This window comes from Typha angustifolia, chromosome 10 (assembly GCF_048772165.1).
Source record: "Typha angustifolia cultivar Huaian chromosome 10, ASM4877216v1, whole genome shotgun sequence".
In the NCBI taxonomy this organism is placed as follows: Eukaryota; Viridiplantae; Streptophyta; class Magnoliopsida; order Poales; family Typhaceae; genus Typha; species Typha angustifolia.
Window position 1 is genome coordinate 1020809 of NC_133248.1, and position 17153 is coordinate 1037961.

Genomic DNA, 17153 nt, shown 5'->3' on the forward strand with positions numbered 1-17153 from the left:
ACTCAAAAGATCACACTTTTAACAAGAAGCAGCAAAGTTGAGGACTCCATAGCAAGCAAACAATGAGTGATTCAAAGTTTAGTTTTCTTTGCTTACATATCTGATAGCAATAATACTTGAGAGAATAAGTGCTTCCACTTAAGCCTCCAAAGACTTTCTCCCTCAGTTTCAGCAAGAAATCAAATTAAAGCTATACATCCAAATGGTATTAGAGGATCCAAATCTCTACTGATACCATTATCTATGTATGCATGCAAGGCAAATGATCTCTGTATAAATTTTAAAACTATAAGCAGTACATGAAGCAAATCTAACACTCAAAAGATACTTCTTACAAAAAAAGAAAGGAAAAGAAATTCCTAGAGGAGAAATCTATCACACATAGAACTTCATAGTAGTACGATGAATAGTTCTTACCTACCTTCTGTAGTAAAAGAAACAGAGATAGAATTCCTAGAATATTCTTCAGCTATACTGTACAGAGTAGAAGCTTTTGTAGTGTCGGTAGGGTAACTACTGTTTGTGTTTGTGTTTGTGTTTGTGTTAGTGAGGGTTCTAGAGGGAGTAGAGGTCCACCGCCCTACTCGGCCATGAACTGCAGGTTTTCCAGGCTTCGGCAACGTAAATGAATCACTGGACAGCATCAGATGGATTGAATACATATCAGGCCTGTCAGAGACAATGGCTTGGCAGCATAACAAGCCTAACTGAATGCACATTAAAGCTTCATCACTGTTCCAAGTTGAGAGAGTTTGATCCATAATCTCCAAAGCTCTTCCTTCTTCTGACAGTTTCCATGTCTGCAAATTGGAAGCAAAGAACAAACATGTGAAAAGAAATATTGTCAAAATTACAGTTATATGCATGGATGTTAAAGCGCACAGAAAATAGAAAAGGATAGGCATTGACTTGAAATGTTTCCTTCTAAAAAATTGTGCAAAGAGAAGATACGATCACCAGATTATAACATAATTCTGGATCTGGAAGCGAAGCACAAATATTTGTATGCGCCAAGTACAACAGTCAAACAGGTACCTCCTAATGGCTTATCCAATAGACTTAGTTAATTTTATACTAGTTTTTTAACAGAACATAGATGAATATACTTGTATGTTATTTCTGCAACGGGTCTAAAGAAATCTAAATTTCTTCAAGCCAATTGGCAGCATTAGTGGAAGTCTAGGACAAATTTTATATAATCACATAAAGTCAGTTTGAATTCAAAAGCCTTACATATTTGATCTGTGTTTCTAAGTGACAAATTCTCTGCGCAGTTTGTTTCATGATATTAATCATCATGGAATTTTTTTCTCACAAATTATAGAACTTTTACATCTTCATATGTTCTTAAACCTAGAAAATATAATACAGAAAGATTTCCAGAATCACTTAGCATATTGGCATCAACGATTACCTGGAATCTAGGCCATATAGACATGCACATTCAAAAATTTAGGTAAAATGGCATGCCCTACTGCAACTTTGTATTGTGTATTTTTATTCTCTTTTGAGGTAACCAAAATGATATTCATACAGTAACAAATTGTGATATGTAGCATGAACAATCTCCATTCTATTTCTGCAAATGAAACTCTTGTTAATATATACTGACTGTTGTCTTATAAGATAGGACATCTCAATAAAGGTATGACAAGATTAAGGGTGTAATCTTCTGACCTTTACAAGGAACAGTAGATATTTGTGTTGCAAAATTAGATTAACTATATCATCAATAATATATTTGTATACAAGAAAAAAGTGTTATGTGTTCATTTGCAAAGATCTTGTGCAACTTGAGTTTTGAAAGACTTACATAGTGCAAAAGGTCAATCTTTTCTTCACCCAAGTGCCGATCAAGATTTTTCCTCCCACTAACAATCTCCAAGATTAACATCCCAAAGCTGAAAACATCCGTCTTTGCAGACAAGTAACCATTCAAGGCGTATTCGGGAGCCATGTAACCACTGCAAAGTATCCTCACACATGAATAACTTATACAAAATCAAAGTTCTTAATAGCATCAGGTACAAAAGTAAAAGGATGTAATAGAACTAATAAGAGAAGACTTACTAGGTTCCAGAAATCCTGAATGTATTGACATGGGTGTCATCCTCTAGGAAAAGCCTTGCCATGCCAAAGTCTGAGATCTTTGGGTTCATTTGGTCATCAAGCAAAATATTACTTGCTTTAATGTCTCTATGGATGATCTTCACTGGTGATTCTTCATGAAGATAAAGGAGGCCCTTAGCTACTCCAACAATTATCTCAAAACGCTTTGACCAGTCTAGTGATACACTCTCTTTCTTATCTGGAAATTCAAAGAAATAAGCACCAAAAGTAAGAAATATGCCATGTTTCTGTATCTGCATTGCAGAAGAAAACTGCAACTGATGAATCTGTGAAACTCAACTTTATAGTATTCTTACAAAGGAAATATCTAAGCAGGCTATTTTTGTAGCAGAAAAGAACTTATTCATGTTGCTTCGCCACCTATATCTTTTTATCTAGGAATTGCAATGGTTTCAGTAGCAGTACCTATAGCTCTAGATCATACGTTATTACTCTTTTCCTCTTTGTTAGGATATTTCTGTCAATAAATTGCACAAATATATAAGCAGGCTATGTATTTTAGGAGGGTATTTCTAAAATTATGCTTCTCTTAAATTCTAAGGGGGAAATCAACTGTAACAGAAAATGAATGTGCTGACGCACACTTTCCCTGAAATATATTGCTTCTGAGAATTTACTGTTCTTCTTTTTCAAATTCTACCAACATTGGACAGCATATGTTGACTGAAAATTTATATTTTTCCAAATAGATTATATTGGTTTGGTCAAACCAAACTTGGTCAGCTAAATGACAGTGCACAAAAGATGACAAATAAGCAACAATGCAGCAAAAATAATTTGGCAGCCGGTTGCTGACCAATCTGACGTGACCATTGCAAGTTATTAATTCTAACTAATAATGTACTACTTGCCGGCAAGATAATTGACAAATTCTGGCATTAGTTCAATGAGGTTAAAGTTTTCCTCAATCTCCTGTGAGCAGTTGCAGTTAATTCTGGCATTAGTTCCTAAAAGTTCAAGAAATTTAGTCATGCAGAAAAGAATTCGTGGCAATAAAATAATTAAATGGATTGGCAAATCAAATTTGGTCAGTTAAATGACAAAGTAAACCAAAGATGACAAGTAAGCAACAATGCAGCAAATTGAATTTGGCAGCCACAAAAAAATTGACAAATGCTGGCATTAGTTTAAAGAGGTCAATATTTTCTCTGTTATAATATAAAATATAAAAATCACCATTTCAATCCTACTAGACTCATCTATCAATTTAAATATAAGATCTTTACATATATAAATCAAATCCACTTCTTGAGTCCATCATAATATTTCAATTCAGGAGCGAAGAGAAGTGTTATGATATAAAATAACTGATGACATATAAGATTATAGTACAATTAAAAGTTCAAAAGTTTAGTCACGTAGAAAAGAATTTGTGGGAATTAAATAAATAAAATTTTAAATATGTCGCTGAAAACTTTTAAAATATGATAATTGTCATTAAAATGTTTGGACTCTTTCAAAGTTACTATTATGATAATTGTCAATACATTCTTTAAAATATTATAATTGCCACTAAAATGTTTTCTCTTTCAAAGTAACTATTATGGTTAAACTTTAATAAAATATTCCCAATAGATTACTGTTAAAGTTAACAAACAAATACATATGATGATACGAATGACCAAAATATTTATCAATAATTTTTGTCTCATATAAAAAAAAATTCTTGTGCTGTGATATTGAGTAAAATATTAATTAATTAATTAATAAAATTCGGTTTCAATGATGATTAGTTAAATTTAAATAAGGGAATGGTACTCTGATGTTTATGATATTATAAGAGTAAAATTAATTTAACGATGGACGTAAATATAAATGTAGATAAAGAAGAGAACCAAAGAGGAAGTGATCAAGGCTGCGGTTGGGGAAGTAAGGATAGACGAGCATCTTCTGGCCGGAGGAAGCGCAGCATCCGAGGAGGGAGACGAGGTTACGGTGCTGAATCTTAAGCAGTAATCTAACTTCATTCGTGAACTCCCTCACCCCTTGCCGTGATTCTAGAGATAGCTTCTTCACTGCTATCTTCTGCCCATTCTCCAAAACCCCCTGCAAAAAATATTAGAAAAGATGAGGGGTTTTACTGTAAGAAGCATTTATATTTATTGATGGCCCAACTCGCATCGAGAACAAGAAACCAAAAGAAAAGGGGGGGGGGATGCGAAATGGTGGTTACCTTATAGACGGGGCCGAAGCCGCCGACGCCGAGAAGGTTCGCATCGGAGAAGTAGTCGGTGGCGACTTCGAGCCTATTGAGCTCTATAAACAAATTCCACGTATCCGGCGTCGAGTTCGGCTTCTGCTGCTTCTCGTCGCCGACTCCTCCCTTCTCGCGCCTTCTCCAGCACCCGCACACCCACGACGAACCGACCGGCATGAAATCCCCCTCGTGTGCGAACCTCCGCCGTCCGATCTGGCGCCGACCGTCGGATTCTGATGGTATGGTGCTAAGAATTATCGACCGAAGTAGGCGAAAGCTGGAGACTCTGGCTAGAAGGAACTGAGGCGTTTGAATGTAAATATATTTTTATAATTTTTTGGAGGACTCATATATAAAAATAAAGTCCAGGCGAGGGACTAGAAAGTCTAAAAAAAAAGTAAAAAGAAAAGAAAAATTAAAAATCAAACCGGAAACTTTGCTAAAACGCGCTTATGCGGGGACAAATCAACGTAGCTTTCCAACAGTAATTCTCCTCTCTTTTACTTTTATCACCCAAAAAGAAGTAAATTAATAGCATTGTAAGAAAATAGAAAAAAAATATTTATATTCTACCCCCTGTAATTAACCTATATATATTTTAAAGTGCTTGATATCTCGGAATACTCCCAAACTTTTCCATAGATAAGAGTTAGAATCATTAATCCAACGTATCAACAACAATCTTCTTGAAGAATTGCCAATGGATTACGTGAGAGTTGGGCCTCCTCTTGACCAGTAGTTGGTGCAAGTCAAACAAGCAAACACAACATAAACATAAAGTATGCATGAATTTCCCAAGCCTCCAAGGAAAACTTTGGTGTTTGAATCCACCAGTAGATCATATTATCGTTGACCGTATTTAATAAAGTTTGGATTTTGCCATCAATCATGTGACTTGGCACAACTTATTTGACTAGTTTAATCTTTACAAGTCAGGCTTAGGCCCAAAATTCCTAAACTTCTTAAGTTGTTTTGAGCTACCTTTGTACTAATCTTTTTTTAATCCAGGTGCATTTATAACCTACTTTTAAAGGATAAATGTCATAAGATATTAGAATTGAGTATTTTTGTATACACATAATATAAAAGTTAGGATTAACTCAGTTGTCTAACTTATATATCAGCGATAACTAATTCATTTGTCTACTTCATAATTAGCCTTTAGATTTATAATCTATCAAAAAACTATTTAAACTCAAGAATAAAAAATAGAAACCCAAATATGGCAAGCTTGAGATAAGTTTGTATTAGGAGAAAAATAGAAACATAGTAATATATATTTGTCTTAGAATTTAATATTACCTATGTTTCTTCTAGTGAAAAAAAATGTTGTCATGCAAGAAGAACGAATAAGAAATGGACAACTGAGGTCAGGCTTAAGATTTTATTATGGGCCATAACACTATTCGACTAGTTTTGCCCATATTATCTCAGGCAAATAGGAGGTTTTGGTGGTATGTTTATGCATTATATATATATAATATAAGAGAACTTCTCGAAAACACTATGTTTTTTTAATTTAATGTCATTTCCATCCTGCAATATGTATATTTATTATTTGACTTCTGAAACTACTTAAAATATTTTAAAAATAATTTTGGTTCTTAATGGTTAAGTACTATATAAAAGGAAACTCAGGTTTCTTTGTTAACTTTACTACCTTTGGATAAGCTTTTGAGATTAATAAATTTAAGGTAGATTTTGAAACTAATTACCCCCCTAAAAAAAAGAAAAAGAAAATCTAACTCCATTGTGTCGCCATAGTAGCATGACCAAATCATCCTAATTCGAGGGCAATTCAGTAATTCGACTGACATCGATATAAGCAATTCTTTCGATCAAGTCGACCTTCCAAATTTACCCCTTTGCGAGCGCTGATAACGGAGTAGGAAAAACTCCCCCTTTCTCTTCTCCGGTGGCTGTCGGCGCATTACTGACGTCCTCGAAGGAGGTGGCGATCGCAGCGAAAAGATTAGGGTTTTGTTCTCCCCTCTCATTGCGAGGTCGAATCGATCGGAGCTATACATCTAATGCGATTCTTTTCCTATTAAAGTGAGATTGGAGAGAGATCGAGGGGATCAGGGGATTCGTGGTGGTTGGGAAACCCCAAGATGAAGGCTTCTTCGGGGAAGATTAGTATCGAGAGGAGCGCCAAAAGGATCGACGTGGACAACCGGATCTCGCTCCGCTATTACTACCGGATCGCGGATAATCTCATCAGACAGGTGTATTTCCTCGTGAATCTTTCAAAGATTGTGTCTTTCTTGGAAGAAATCTGTTTCTTTGCATCCTTGTAGTCGATGTGGGTGAGTTTTAGGTGGTCTGTTATTCTTGATGGATTATGTGTTAGATGAGATGAACTATGGTGGTCCTTATTAGGTATTGCTTAGTTTTTGACAGAGAATTGGATAAAGTTATTGGTTTATATCATCTATGATTTCATGTTTATGAATGTGGAACATCCATTGCGATTTGCTCTCGGTCAGCTTTGGTGAAATCGGCATCACAGGCTTATGAAGGAGCATTCAGCAATAGGCTATTCCTTTTTCACTTGAAATATCAATTTACTATGAAGTAGGTTCAGTTTATTTCCTTTTGAGTGACGGGGCAGATATTGTTGTAGATTTTTAGTTCATACATTCTTTTCTTCTGTCTATTAACACCTAGGCTACCTTGGAATGTCTGGGCACTAAATTTTGCTGTATTATTCCTACATTGCCTTCCTAAGCTTTTTGTAAAGTTTCGCCCCCCAATTAACTAGGCAGTACATCTACACTGAACACTTACCATTACTTTCATATTGTCCTATATGGCTATATATGCTCTATTTGAAATGAATAGTTAAAACTCACGACTTTATTATACTCTGTAGATATCTTCCTTTCCTTTTTGTTTAGAATTTGGATCGATATTGGACAAAAGTCTTAGTTTATTAAATGTTTGATATGATATCCTGCATATGAGGTTTTTAGTTTTTATTAGTTTGTTACTGATATATTTACCTGTGTTCTCTTAAACTTAGAATTGGAAGGTAGAGAAGTTGTGCATGAAAATATTTAGTCCAATATGATTTCTTCTGCTAAAATGAGTGTTTATGATATAGCCCTTCTTTAAGAGACTAAATTAGAAGATATATATAAAAAGAGGTAAGTTAATTCTGGTTTGCATTTGAATCATTCAGATTGAGAATTGGTGGGAATGAGAGTAATTGGCCCAATTCTAGGTAATACTGATAAAGATAAGTCAATGAAATTGACATCCATTGCATTCAGTAGTAAAAGAAAGGATTGGCTTGAGGAAAGGCAAAGATATCGAAGGGAAATAGAAAAATCAATCTATCACATGCTATATGAATTAGAAAATAGAATTTGCTAAGGGCATCTTGCCAAATAAGATAAGAATTAGATAACTGGAATGAAGATGTTATATTATGAGAAATTGTGAACGAGAGATTGCCCATCTAATTTGCCAACCTAATCCAAAACAATGCTATGGAGGCTGGATGTTTGAGTTAATCTCATTTGTTATCAATTGATATACTCTTGACCGAACTAGATGGTTTCAATTGGCCTTGTTTCTCTGGAATTACTTTTCTTATTTAATCTCAAAATATCATGTGAACTTCTCTCATGATTAGTCTTAATCCTGGTCCATCAAAGGATTTGCTACTTTAGGAAGAGCAGAATGCATAATGCTTCTTATGTCTTGATGTATCATGTATCTGAGTTCTCAGGTGAGCAAATTGATAGAATACAACTGTTTAATATCTAGATGCAGCTAAGATTTGACTAATCCTGTGTTACACCTTGATCTGAAGAAGACTGAGATTTAGATAGGAACTCTGAGAACACATTGTCTTATGCTGGGCATACCCAGTTAAATTCACATAGCATATTTCTGTTAAGCAATTGCTTGCATCATGGAATAGGCAATATGCTTCCCGGCTATGGTTAACTTTTGTCCAAGATCTAGTTCACTACCTTCACGGTAGGACAATGTTCAGAATTATCTTGAATATTAGATAATCAGACTGCTATTTCTTCTTAAGTTTTTTACCTTTTAAAATGTTAGTGCTTCTGGTTTATGGTGAGTATTTCACCTTTTTCACACATCATTCATTCATTCTTAAATCTGACAAATTATCATCGATAATGCTTTTGTTGTTTATGAATGTTTTGCTGAATTTTTATTTTAGATTTTTTGTCATTTGTCAGGTCACTGACTCAATTTTTTTATTTTAATTTTTGACATCACTTGCACCAAGATCATTGATTTTTGTTGTTTTCTAGATGAGATATTCTCCATTTTTGTTTGATTTGTCAATCAATTTATTTGTTAGCATTAGTATATATTGCAAGCAACATTTGGTCATCACTTTTAAGTTTTAACATTTCTGAAGTTGTAGATGTCCTCTTGATTCTTCTCTCTTTTCTTGTTTTAAACATTAGATTCTACTGTTGTTTGGAAGAGAAACAATGTTATGTTGTGCTGTACAATGCCTATCCTTGTCTTACATTAGAAGTTTAGAACTTATTTATCTGTGGTGGCTTTGTGTAGGCTAACATTTATCGTGAGGAGAAGAACATTATTGATCTGTATGTCATGCTTCTACGTTTTTCCAGGTAAGATTGTTGGGACTATTTTACTTGCCTGTTGAATACCTAAAGTTGGTAATCCATCAGCCAGGTTGTTCTTTGGGATCATTCCTTATGCTACATTTAAGGATGCTTTTAGCATATCTCTTTTCTAACTAGATTCTGTCACTTTCTTGTGCTTTCATCATTTCCAATACTTAAGGCCTTTAATATCTGAACTCTTACTGCAGCTTGATAACTGAGACTATACCATCCCATCAAGACTACAAGTATTCTCTTCAAAGCGAAAAGCTTTATTTTAAAAAGGTATACATGCAAATTGTTCAATTCATTACCAGGATTTTAATGTTATTGATATGCGCTGTTCACTCCTATTACTTTTGTCATGCTAGCTACTTCTGTCTTAGTTTGTATTGTTTCTCTTAAGTTAATTGGAAGAAGGTTGTGAAATGTCTTAAGAATTTTAAAGTTGTGAAACTCTTAAAGGTCTTGGCAAATGAACTATGTGATTACCAATAATTAAGTATATTTGTTTTCCTCATAGTAAAGAGTGCAACTTTACTATGTCTTGTAGAACTGAATATATGAGTAATCAGCTTTTATTATGCAGTCTACTTGAAGTATATTTTAAAACATATGATAAAATGTATGACAAGAGTATAATATTTCACTAGCACTGCACTTTTAATCTTTACCCATAAACTTAATCAACTGATTCAGAGATACACTAATATACCAAATTTTCGTAACTGTAAGCATGGAGAAAGAAAAGCTCCTAAGTTCAGAGGCATATATAATATCTTAATATTATCAGGCTTGATATGGCAATTAATAGGAATGTGCTCTCCTAACTTTAACTTAATAAAAAGCAAGTAGAGAAACATGGGAAAGGCCTTTATAAGTTTATAGAAAAGGGGGGGGGGGGGGGGGGGGGGGAATACATAAATCTACAATTGGCTAATTAAATTAAGTTCAAGGCATATAAGAGTAATAACTAATAACATAGATTTGGTTGCATGTTGGTACCACCCACCTAGGGTTGGGTCATCCATAGCAACTATAGGACACTTTGGATGCTCAAGTAGCCTTTGGCAATGTCTTTGTTATCTAATGATTCTTCTATATTTTGTACTAAAGGTTCATTTTCTTTCCACAGAAACTTCTAAACGCTTTGACTGAGCTGGAAACATTAAAGCCCGCTGTGCAACGTCGACTTGAAGAATTGAATAGGAATTCTAAAAGTCAAGCAAATGGTTGGGTACAATCTCAACAAAATGGTTTTGTTGATGACTCATCTGAGTGGCCGCTGGTTAAGACGCAGATGACAAGATATCATGAATCGAGTCAGGTATGAAAACACACGAATATATTCTCTGTAGATTTAATCTAGTCTAACTTATTGAGCATTAATCAATATCCTATTGCTCAGGTTCAAAGAGTTATTGGACAAAATGGCTTCTCTCAGGGACCAATTACTCAGAGAGTCAATTTGCCACTAGCTAAGACAAAGCAAGAGCAATTTCATAGGTTGTAAGGGTTGCTATGATTGAATTTTGCATTTTGTGTACTTATATTTTTCGGCTCATACATTTTATATTTTTCGTCTCAGAAACACCCCAATTTAATTTTAATCTGTGTACTCTTTTATCCTTGTAGTACTTATTTCTGCACATTACAAACAGCAAGAACTTATATCCGTTGATAATATGGCACAACATTGCACAGTACAGTTTGAACACGAAACTGCATGATAGTTTCAGGGCTTGCAGTTCCAGATATTGTTCTTATGCTATATGGTCCTTAGTGCAGATATGCTTTGGTAAAAAAAGCCCTTAAAGCACTTAGCAATTCACTATGTCTTAAATAAGGGTTGAGATAGAATAAAATGAACCTAAGAAAGTGATTTAGATATAAATGGTCAAAAGAAATGATTGCAGTTCTAATTTCTAAGAGCTGCTAACTAAGTTTTGCTTGCTGTAGATATACTATGAACAAAAAAGGAAAAATATTCTGATAAAAATGTGACTGAATATTCTAGTGCATCTACACAACTACGTGTAGAGTTTCTTTCGAGTCAAGGGGATAGGATAGAATGATGAGGGCTTTCCGCAATTTTCACCACATATAGTTCTGTTATGCAGTTTAAGCATTGCTGCTCATTAATAGTCTAAATGTCACTTTTCTACTAATAACACTACTCTAAAGCAGCATTCATTATCTATCATTTCTTCTTTCATGTTCTATGCACCTTACTCTTTTTCTTCATGGTAGGTCTCTTAATATCCCCCGTCCTAAGGAGGAAACCCTGTTAAGACACTCCATACTGGGGCCAAATGGGCTTCATGGGCAGTGGCAACCAACCATCACCAACCTAGCGGTATTGTGAAATTTATGGCATATTCTGTTCTTTTAGTATGCAAGAACAAAGTTGATTGTGGTATATTTTCTTGTCTTTTATCTCTTGTTTGAAACAGATACAATATCCAAGCAATCTGGATTTTACTCCAGTAGAGATCCCAAGGTTAAAGCTTATCTTGCTTCCTATAATGAGCTTTTGCTTTAATCACTGATAATATCTGATTTTGTCAAGGCAATTACATAAGAACTCAGCTTTGGATCATTTTCTCTATAACCAACTAATCTTTTTGCTAGTCTAAATTTATGCTTATGTGTTTTACTAGATTATTTGGTGTATTCATAGGAATGATCTAGTATATTAGTGCTCTTGTTAGTCTTCCCTAGTTATTATAACCTTTCGAAAGAAGAAGCCAAAGCCTATTTTCTCCAATGCTGTTGTCACCTCTTTAGTTTCTAGATTTTCTGCACAACTTTCTTTCCCTCACCTTTGTTCCTACTTTTCATATTTCTGATAAATAGTATTGTGTGAAAAGTGGAGCACATAACTGTGTTAACATCTATGATTTTGATTGTAGCAGCCTGCTTCAACCAACACAAAATAAACCTGCAGATACAAATGATAGTGGGACAACGGAACATGACAAAACTCCACTTGAGGAAGTTCTTTCCCTGCATGATGCTGGATTATCAGTTGATGAACAATCTCGTCCAATGGCTACTTTAGACATTGCAGAATCTCTAGCTAAGATCGATATCAGCAGAGAACCTTCTCCTCCACCTGTCCGTGCAGAAGTACAGGATTTGATTGCTGTCACATCAGAAGTTTCTGATTCTAATTCGAGCCAAACAATTCAGTTACAAGATGAGCTAATTAGGGCCCAAGCTCCTGTGCAAGTTCATATAGTGAGAACTATACACTTTTCTGGAGCTTCAGATAGTTCTTCCATCTTTTGCTAACAGGATTCTGTCTTATAAGCAACCTAGGATATGGAATAATTTTTTACCTTTGTTGGTATTGTTTAGTCAGTTCATTACCTTTTTTTTCTACTTCATTGCAGTCAACAACAATGATGGACAGCTTCATGAGATTTGCAAAGTCAAATACTGATAGGAACTTGGAAACATGTGGTATACTTGCAGGTTCACTTGTAAGATATGAGCATTACAGGACTGAATGTTTACCGTAATAAGATTTGCAATATGTAAGTATGTATTCACCTTTCACTGTTTTCTCTATCACAGAAAAATAGGATATTCTATTTGACAGCCCTCGTCATACCAAAACAGGAGTCGACATCCGATTCAGTAAGATTTTTTGGTATTTGTCTTTTCATTCTTTTATCGAAGTGAGTCTTCCTAATATTTTATTTTCGAAATTTCAGTGCCAGACAACAAATGAAGAAGAAGTTTTTGACTACCTGGACAAGAATTCCCTTTTTTCTCTTGGTTGGATTCATGTGAGTGTTCCATCAAAAAGTTTGCATTCATTCCTAATGTGTTGCCGTCATGATAATATGAGTTCCATGTACTATAATATGTAAATCTTTCTGGCAAGAAGCTGATCCCATTTCATTGTAGCTTGTTCTGTATCTCTTACAATAGTTTATACTTTATCCCTAGTTTTGCAGAGTAATAATAATTTGAATTTCCATTTCATTTTGTTAATATGAAGTATATAAAAAAATATTTGACCTCTGCTGATTTCATTTTTTTTGAAATTATAATGCCTCCACGTTCAGAGCTTGCCAAACCTTCTGTTGGTGGTGAACAAGTGATTGGTAACTACTTTAAACATACTAGACTTGTTGCATTAGTTGTGGTCTTGGATGTACACTCTGAGAGTATTTGCAATAGATACGCGCCAACTAGACTACATGGGAGACTGCCTGAGTTTTGGTAGGTTATACATGTTCCTGTGCAATATATGAGATTGACATGACAAAGTATGTTATCTGTATTGTGCTCAAACATGGGTTTTGTGCCATATATGAGATTGGCATGACAAAATGTTTTATCTGTATTGGCAGGTATATGCCACTTGTGCTGTATTTTCACCGTTACATGCTTTTACACTTATTGATCTTCATTGTTGCCTTCCAAGTTCTGATACCTTCATTCATCTCTAGTTTTCTACATTCCAGATCCTATAAACCTTCATTGATGTAATGAACACTTGAACATAATAGAAGCACTGTGTTATATGTACTTTTAGAAGTATACTTTGTAATTGACTGACTCCCTTGTGAGGAGCCAACAGCTTAGATATGTATGTATATTTATATGTAAAATTTAGATTACAAACCTTGAATTCTTCATTTAATCTTCTAGATAAGCCCTCCATATCAGGAGGGCTGTGATTTGATTTTAGAAGTCTCTGAGGCAGGATAAATGTCCAAAATTATCATTCCTATCCTTTGCTTGTTGTGTTGTTGCACCTGTGTTTCATGATATAATTTGTATGTACTCCAACCAGTAGGATTGTTGGCGAGAAGATTGTATTTTTCATGAGATGGCTTGTATATCAGCCAAGATGATATTCTGTATTTACTTTCTTGGAGTCTTTTTATTCTTTTGTTTACTACCATCTTAATCTTGACAAAATGTCTACTTCCAAATGTGCAGACTCATCCTACACAGTCATGCTTCATGTCATCGATCGATCTCCATACTCATTATTCTTACCAGGTGACACTATCTAGATGCTATAGTTGTTTTATTATCCCTATAAGTGATATCTCTATATTACAACTGATATCTTGGTCTTTATTTTTCCTGACATGGCACCTCTCTTAAAATATTAGGTTTTATTGCCTGAAGCCATCGCAATAGTTATGGCACCTAAAGATAGTTCGAGGTAAGAATGCATCTCAATATCTAAGCCATTTCTGTGCTCTGCTATCTCATGCAGTCTTCCATTGCCACCAAAATAGTGTGAACTACTTTTTGTTAGTCATCTCTCGTGAAAATGATAATCTAGGTTTTCTAACCTGTGATTTATGCTTCTTCTCTAAGGCGAGTCCTTAATAATGCTCAATTGGATTGCATAGAAATTGGATGCTTGCCAAATGTTCTATATTTATTTTTTCTCCATGCATGCAGAAATCACGGAATATTTCGATTGACGACTCCGGGGGGCATGTCAGTTATAAAGCAATGCCCCCAGAGAGGCTTCCATCCACACCAGCAACCATCAGATGGAGGTCCCCTCTACGACCACTGCAGTGATGTTTACATGGTCCCTAAACTCAAGTTCGACGTGGTGGATCTACGATGATAGATCGCGATTTTCCTGTGTTACGGAATTGGTTTTCTTAGTTACTTGTAGATGATGTATATGACGATTACATCAATTGTACATCCACACATATAAGTCCATCAGAAAAGAGGCATATCAGCTGGTTTTTCTGTATATACAATTAGTTGGTTTGCAAATTACCTTGGATGGTGATTCCTATTGGTATAAGCAAACCTCATTTTGATGAAAGACACATCTTTTGTACTCTCCTATTGTCTGGTTGACATCCTGAACAACATGATGATCCTAATGGTTACTTTCTCCACTTCCCTCCCCTTCCTTTATCCTTCTCTGCTCATATATTTATTTGACTTGTTTACTACAAGATATTTATTATATTGCTTTATGATAGGTACATATATATATATATATATATATATATTTTTAATTCCTTTCAACTTTTAGTTAGAGTTAGGTGATTGGCTTTTTGGCTTATTTTGATATGTAATAACGTATTACTCTCCATGATAAGCTTTATTAATCTCATGCACGTTCCTCAGCTCTCTAATCTTATCTTAAAATAATGCCCACAATACTACTACGGAAACTAGAACTATGAGAATTAAACCCAAGGACAAAAGGCCAGGATCTAAATAAATCCTCTGTACTCCAATCTGTCCCCGGGAAAAGCCAACAAAAAATTCTGTGTCATCCTTCACCTAACCCTCCTATATATATAAAAATTGAAGGGTACGGAAGCTCATACGTAATAATCTCAATTGATAAAAAACTGTTTCAATTGTAAACATACGAAACACATCATTTGAATCCAGAACTATTGGCCGGACCAAGTGACTTTTATCAATTAAAATTCCGAAAAGTTTAAATAGAAGCATCCAATATGGCATGCACTTAGTAGGTAAATAGGTATGATGATACTCGACGATTTGGATACATATTTTGAGAATTTTGACCAATTTAAAGTCTCTCAAACTTTATTTATCAAAATAGAGAGCACATCAGTCTTAATAATAAACGGAGTTTACTTTATTATAGTTGACATTAAAATGCTGAAGTAATAGAAATGATCATATCAGTTGTTTTATTTATGTAAACTACTAAATTTATCGTTAGTTTATTTAGATAAATGTTCAAACACTCATACATTCAGCTAAGTTTTTATTTTAGTTTTCTTTTTATCACACATGAAATGCTAATTAAATATATGAGAAGAAGATGTTGGACTTGTTACCCTTCTTCTTCTAAATAAAACATTAATAAATATAACATTTTATTAACCGCTGTGGTAAAATTAACCCCCTATTAGATTAAGTTTGAGATGCAGTACATTTTAGTAAATTAAATTTCGGAGAGGAGTAAGTTTGATCAGAAACTCATATTTTGACGTAGAAGTCTAGCTAGCTAGCTTGGTCAAAAATTTATAAGTTATGTCTCTTTTTTTTCGTTTAAATTTATAAGTTCTATATTGATCCAAATCTCCGGTCACACGCCAAACGGCGTCAGTAGGTGGGTAGAGACGGCGACCTCTCTCTCTCTCTCTCTCTCTCTCTCTCTCTCTCTCTCTTTTATATATACCCTCCCAAGATTCTCCCTCTCTTCCATTAGATCTTTTTCTGCTCCATTAACTCCCCAATTAACTTCCCCACTCTCTCTCTCTCTCTCTCTAAACATCTCTCTCTAAACCAAATACTCGACATGGATCTGTGCACAGAAAGTTTAGCATCTTCCAATCCGACAAGCCCAAGAATCTCCTTCTCCCACGACCTCTCTTATTCCGACCGCACCCCAACTGAACCCAACCTATCCCTATCACCATCCCCATCCCCACTACTGGACTCGGCGTCCGCCGACTTCCACTTCAAACTCGCCGCCGACTTCCCCCTCCCCGACCCCTCCCCCGCCGACTCCCTCTTCTCCAACGGCAGGCTCCTCCCGTCCCCTCTCCTCCACCCAAAACCACCACCTCCTCCCCCCGCCCGCCTCGTAAATCACCGTGCTACCAACCTCCGCCAGCTCATGGACTCCACCGACGAAGGAGCCACCAGAAAAGGAATACACCAGCCGCCGCCATTCTCGTGGTTCGGAAGAAGTAGGACCTTGAGCTGCCGCCGCCGACCCCGGTCGTCGGGCACGGTGTGCCCGTCCCCGCTTCTCCGGAGCAAGTCCGCCGGCTCGAACCCCGCATTAGTGCGTAATAACACGCAAAGAAGATTAGCGTATAATGATACTAATCGCAATGGATTAGGAGTTAGACCAATACTTAACGTAGATATTACTAATACGAGCGTTCTTAGCTACTTATTATGTAAGTGTGGGAGTAAGAGTATGAAGGTTGAAGGATAGGTGGGGTTGGATTTGATTGAAATTATTGGGAGGGAGAGGTGGGCAAGAGATCCATCCATCCATATGGGTTGGTTGGTTGGTTGGCTGGTTGTTTGTTTGCAATTATAGGAGTAGCTTTTTCTCTTTCTTTTTTATGGGCTTTTTTCTTTCTTCTAGATCTCCTCTCTTTTGCCTTTTCTTGTTTGTTTCCTTTTCTCTTTCTAGCTTTGTTCCATGTAAGTGGTTGTGTGGTTGTGAATATGATACGGCTTCAGCTGGTAATCAGTTGCTGTTA

At 35.5% G+C, this 17153-nt stretch overlaps 2 protein-coding genes across 3 annotated transcripts; one reads left to right on the forward strand and one right to left on the reverse strand.

Moving 5' to 3' along the window:
* Positions 1-252: 252 nt before the first annotated feature.
* On the reverse strand, positions 253-4658 carry LOC140767980 (cysteine-rich receptor-like protein kinase 44). The gene is made up of 5 exons (XM_073108048.1): positions 4304-4658; positions 3966-4176; positions 2071-2308; positions 1814-1964; positions 253-800 (listed from the first exon to the last, which is right to left on the reverse strand). The coding sequence occupies exons 1-5, from the start codon at positions 4502-4504 to the stop codon at positions 414-416; spliced, it is 1188 nt and encodes a 395-aa protein (XP_072964149.1). The 5' UTR covers positions 4505-4658; the 3' UTR covers positions 253-413.
* Positions 4659-6193: 1535 nt separating this feature from the next.
* LOC140768761 (AMSH-like ubiquitin thioesterase 1) lies at positions 6194-14849 on the forward strand. Of its 2 annotated transcripts, XM_073109156.1 has the most exons (15): positions 6195-6304; positions 6381-6552; positions 8885-8949; positions 9153-9228; positions 10079-10270; positions 10352-10449; positions 11194-11299; positions 11397-11443; positions 11856-12183; positions 12339-12428; positions 12523-12585; positions 12663-12737; positions 13903-13965; positions 14082-14134; positions 14380-14849. In XM_073109156.1, the coding sequence occupies exons 2-15, from the start codon at positions 6439-6441 to the stop codon at positions 14552-14554; spliced, it is 1545 nt and encodes a 514-aa protein (XP_072965257.1). In that variant the 5' UTR covers positions 6195-6304; positions 6381-6438; the 3' UTR covers positions 14555-14849. The 2 variants fall into 2 exon arrangements, with proteins under 2 accessions (XP_072965258.1, XP_072965257.1); XM_073109157.1 differs by having other exon boundaries at positions 6194-6552; positions 11859-12183.
* Positions 14850-17153: the final 2304 nt, after the last annotated feature.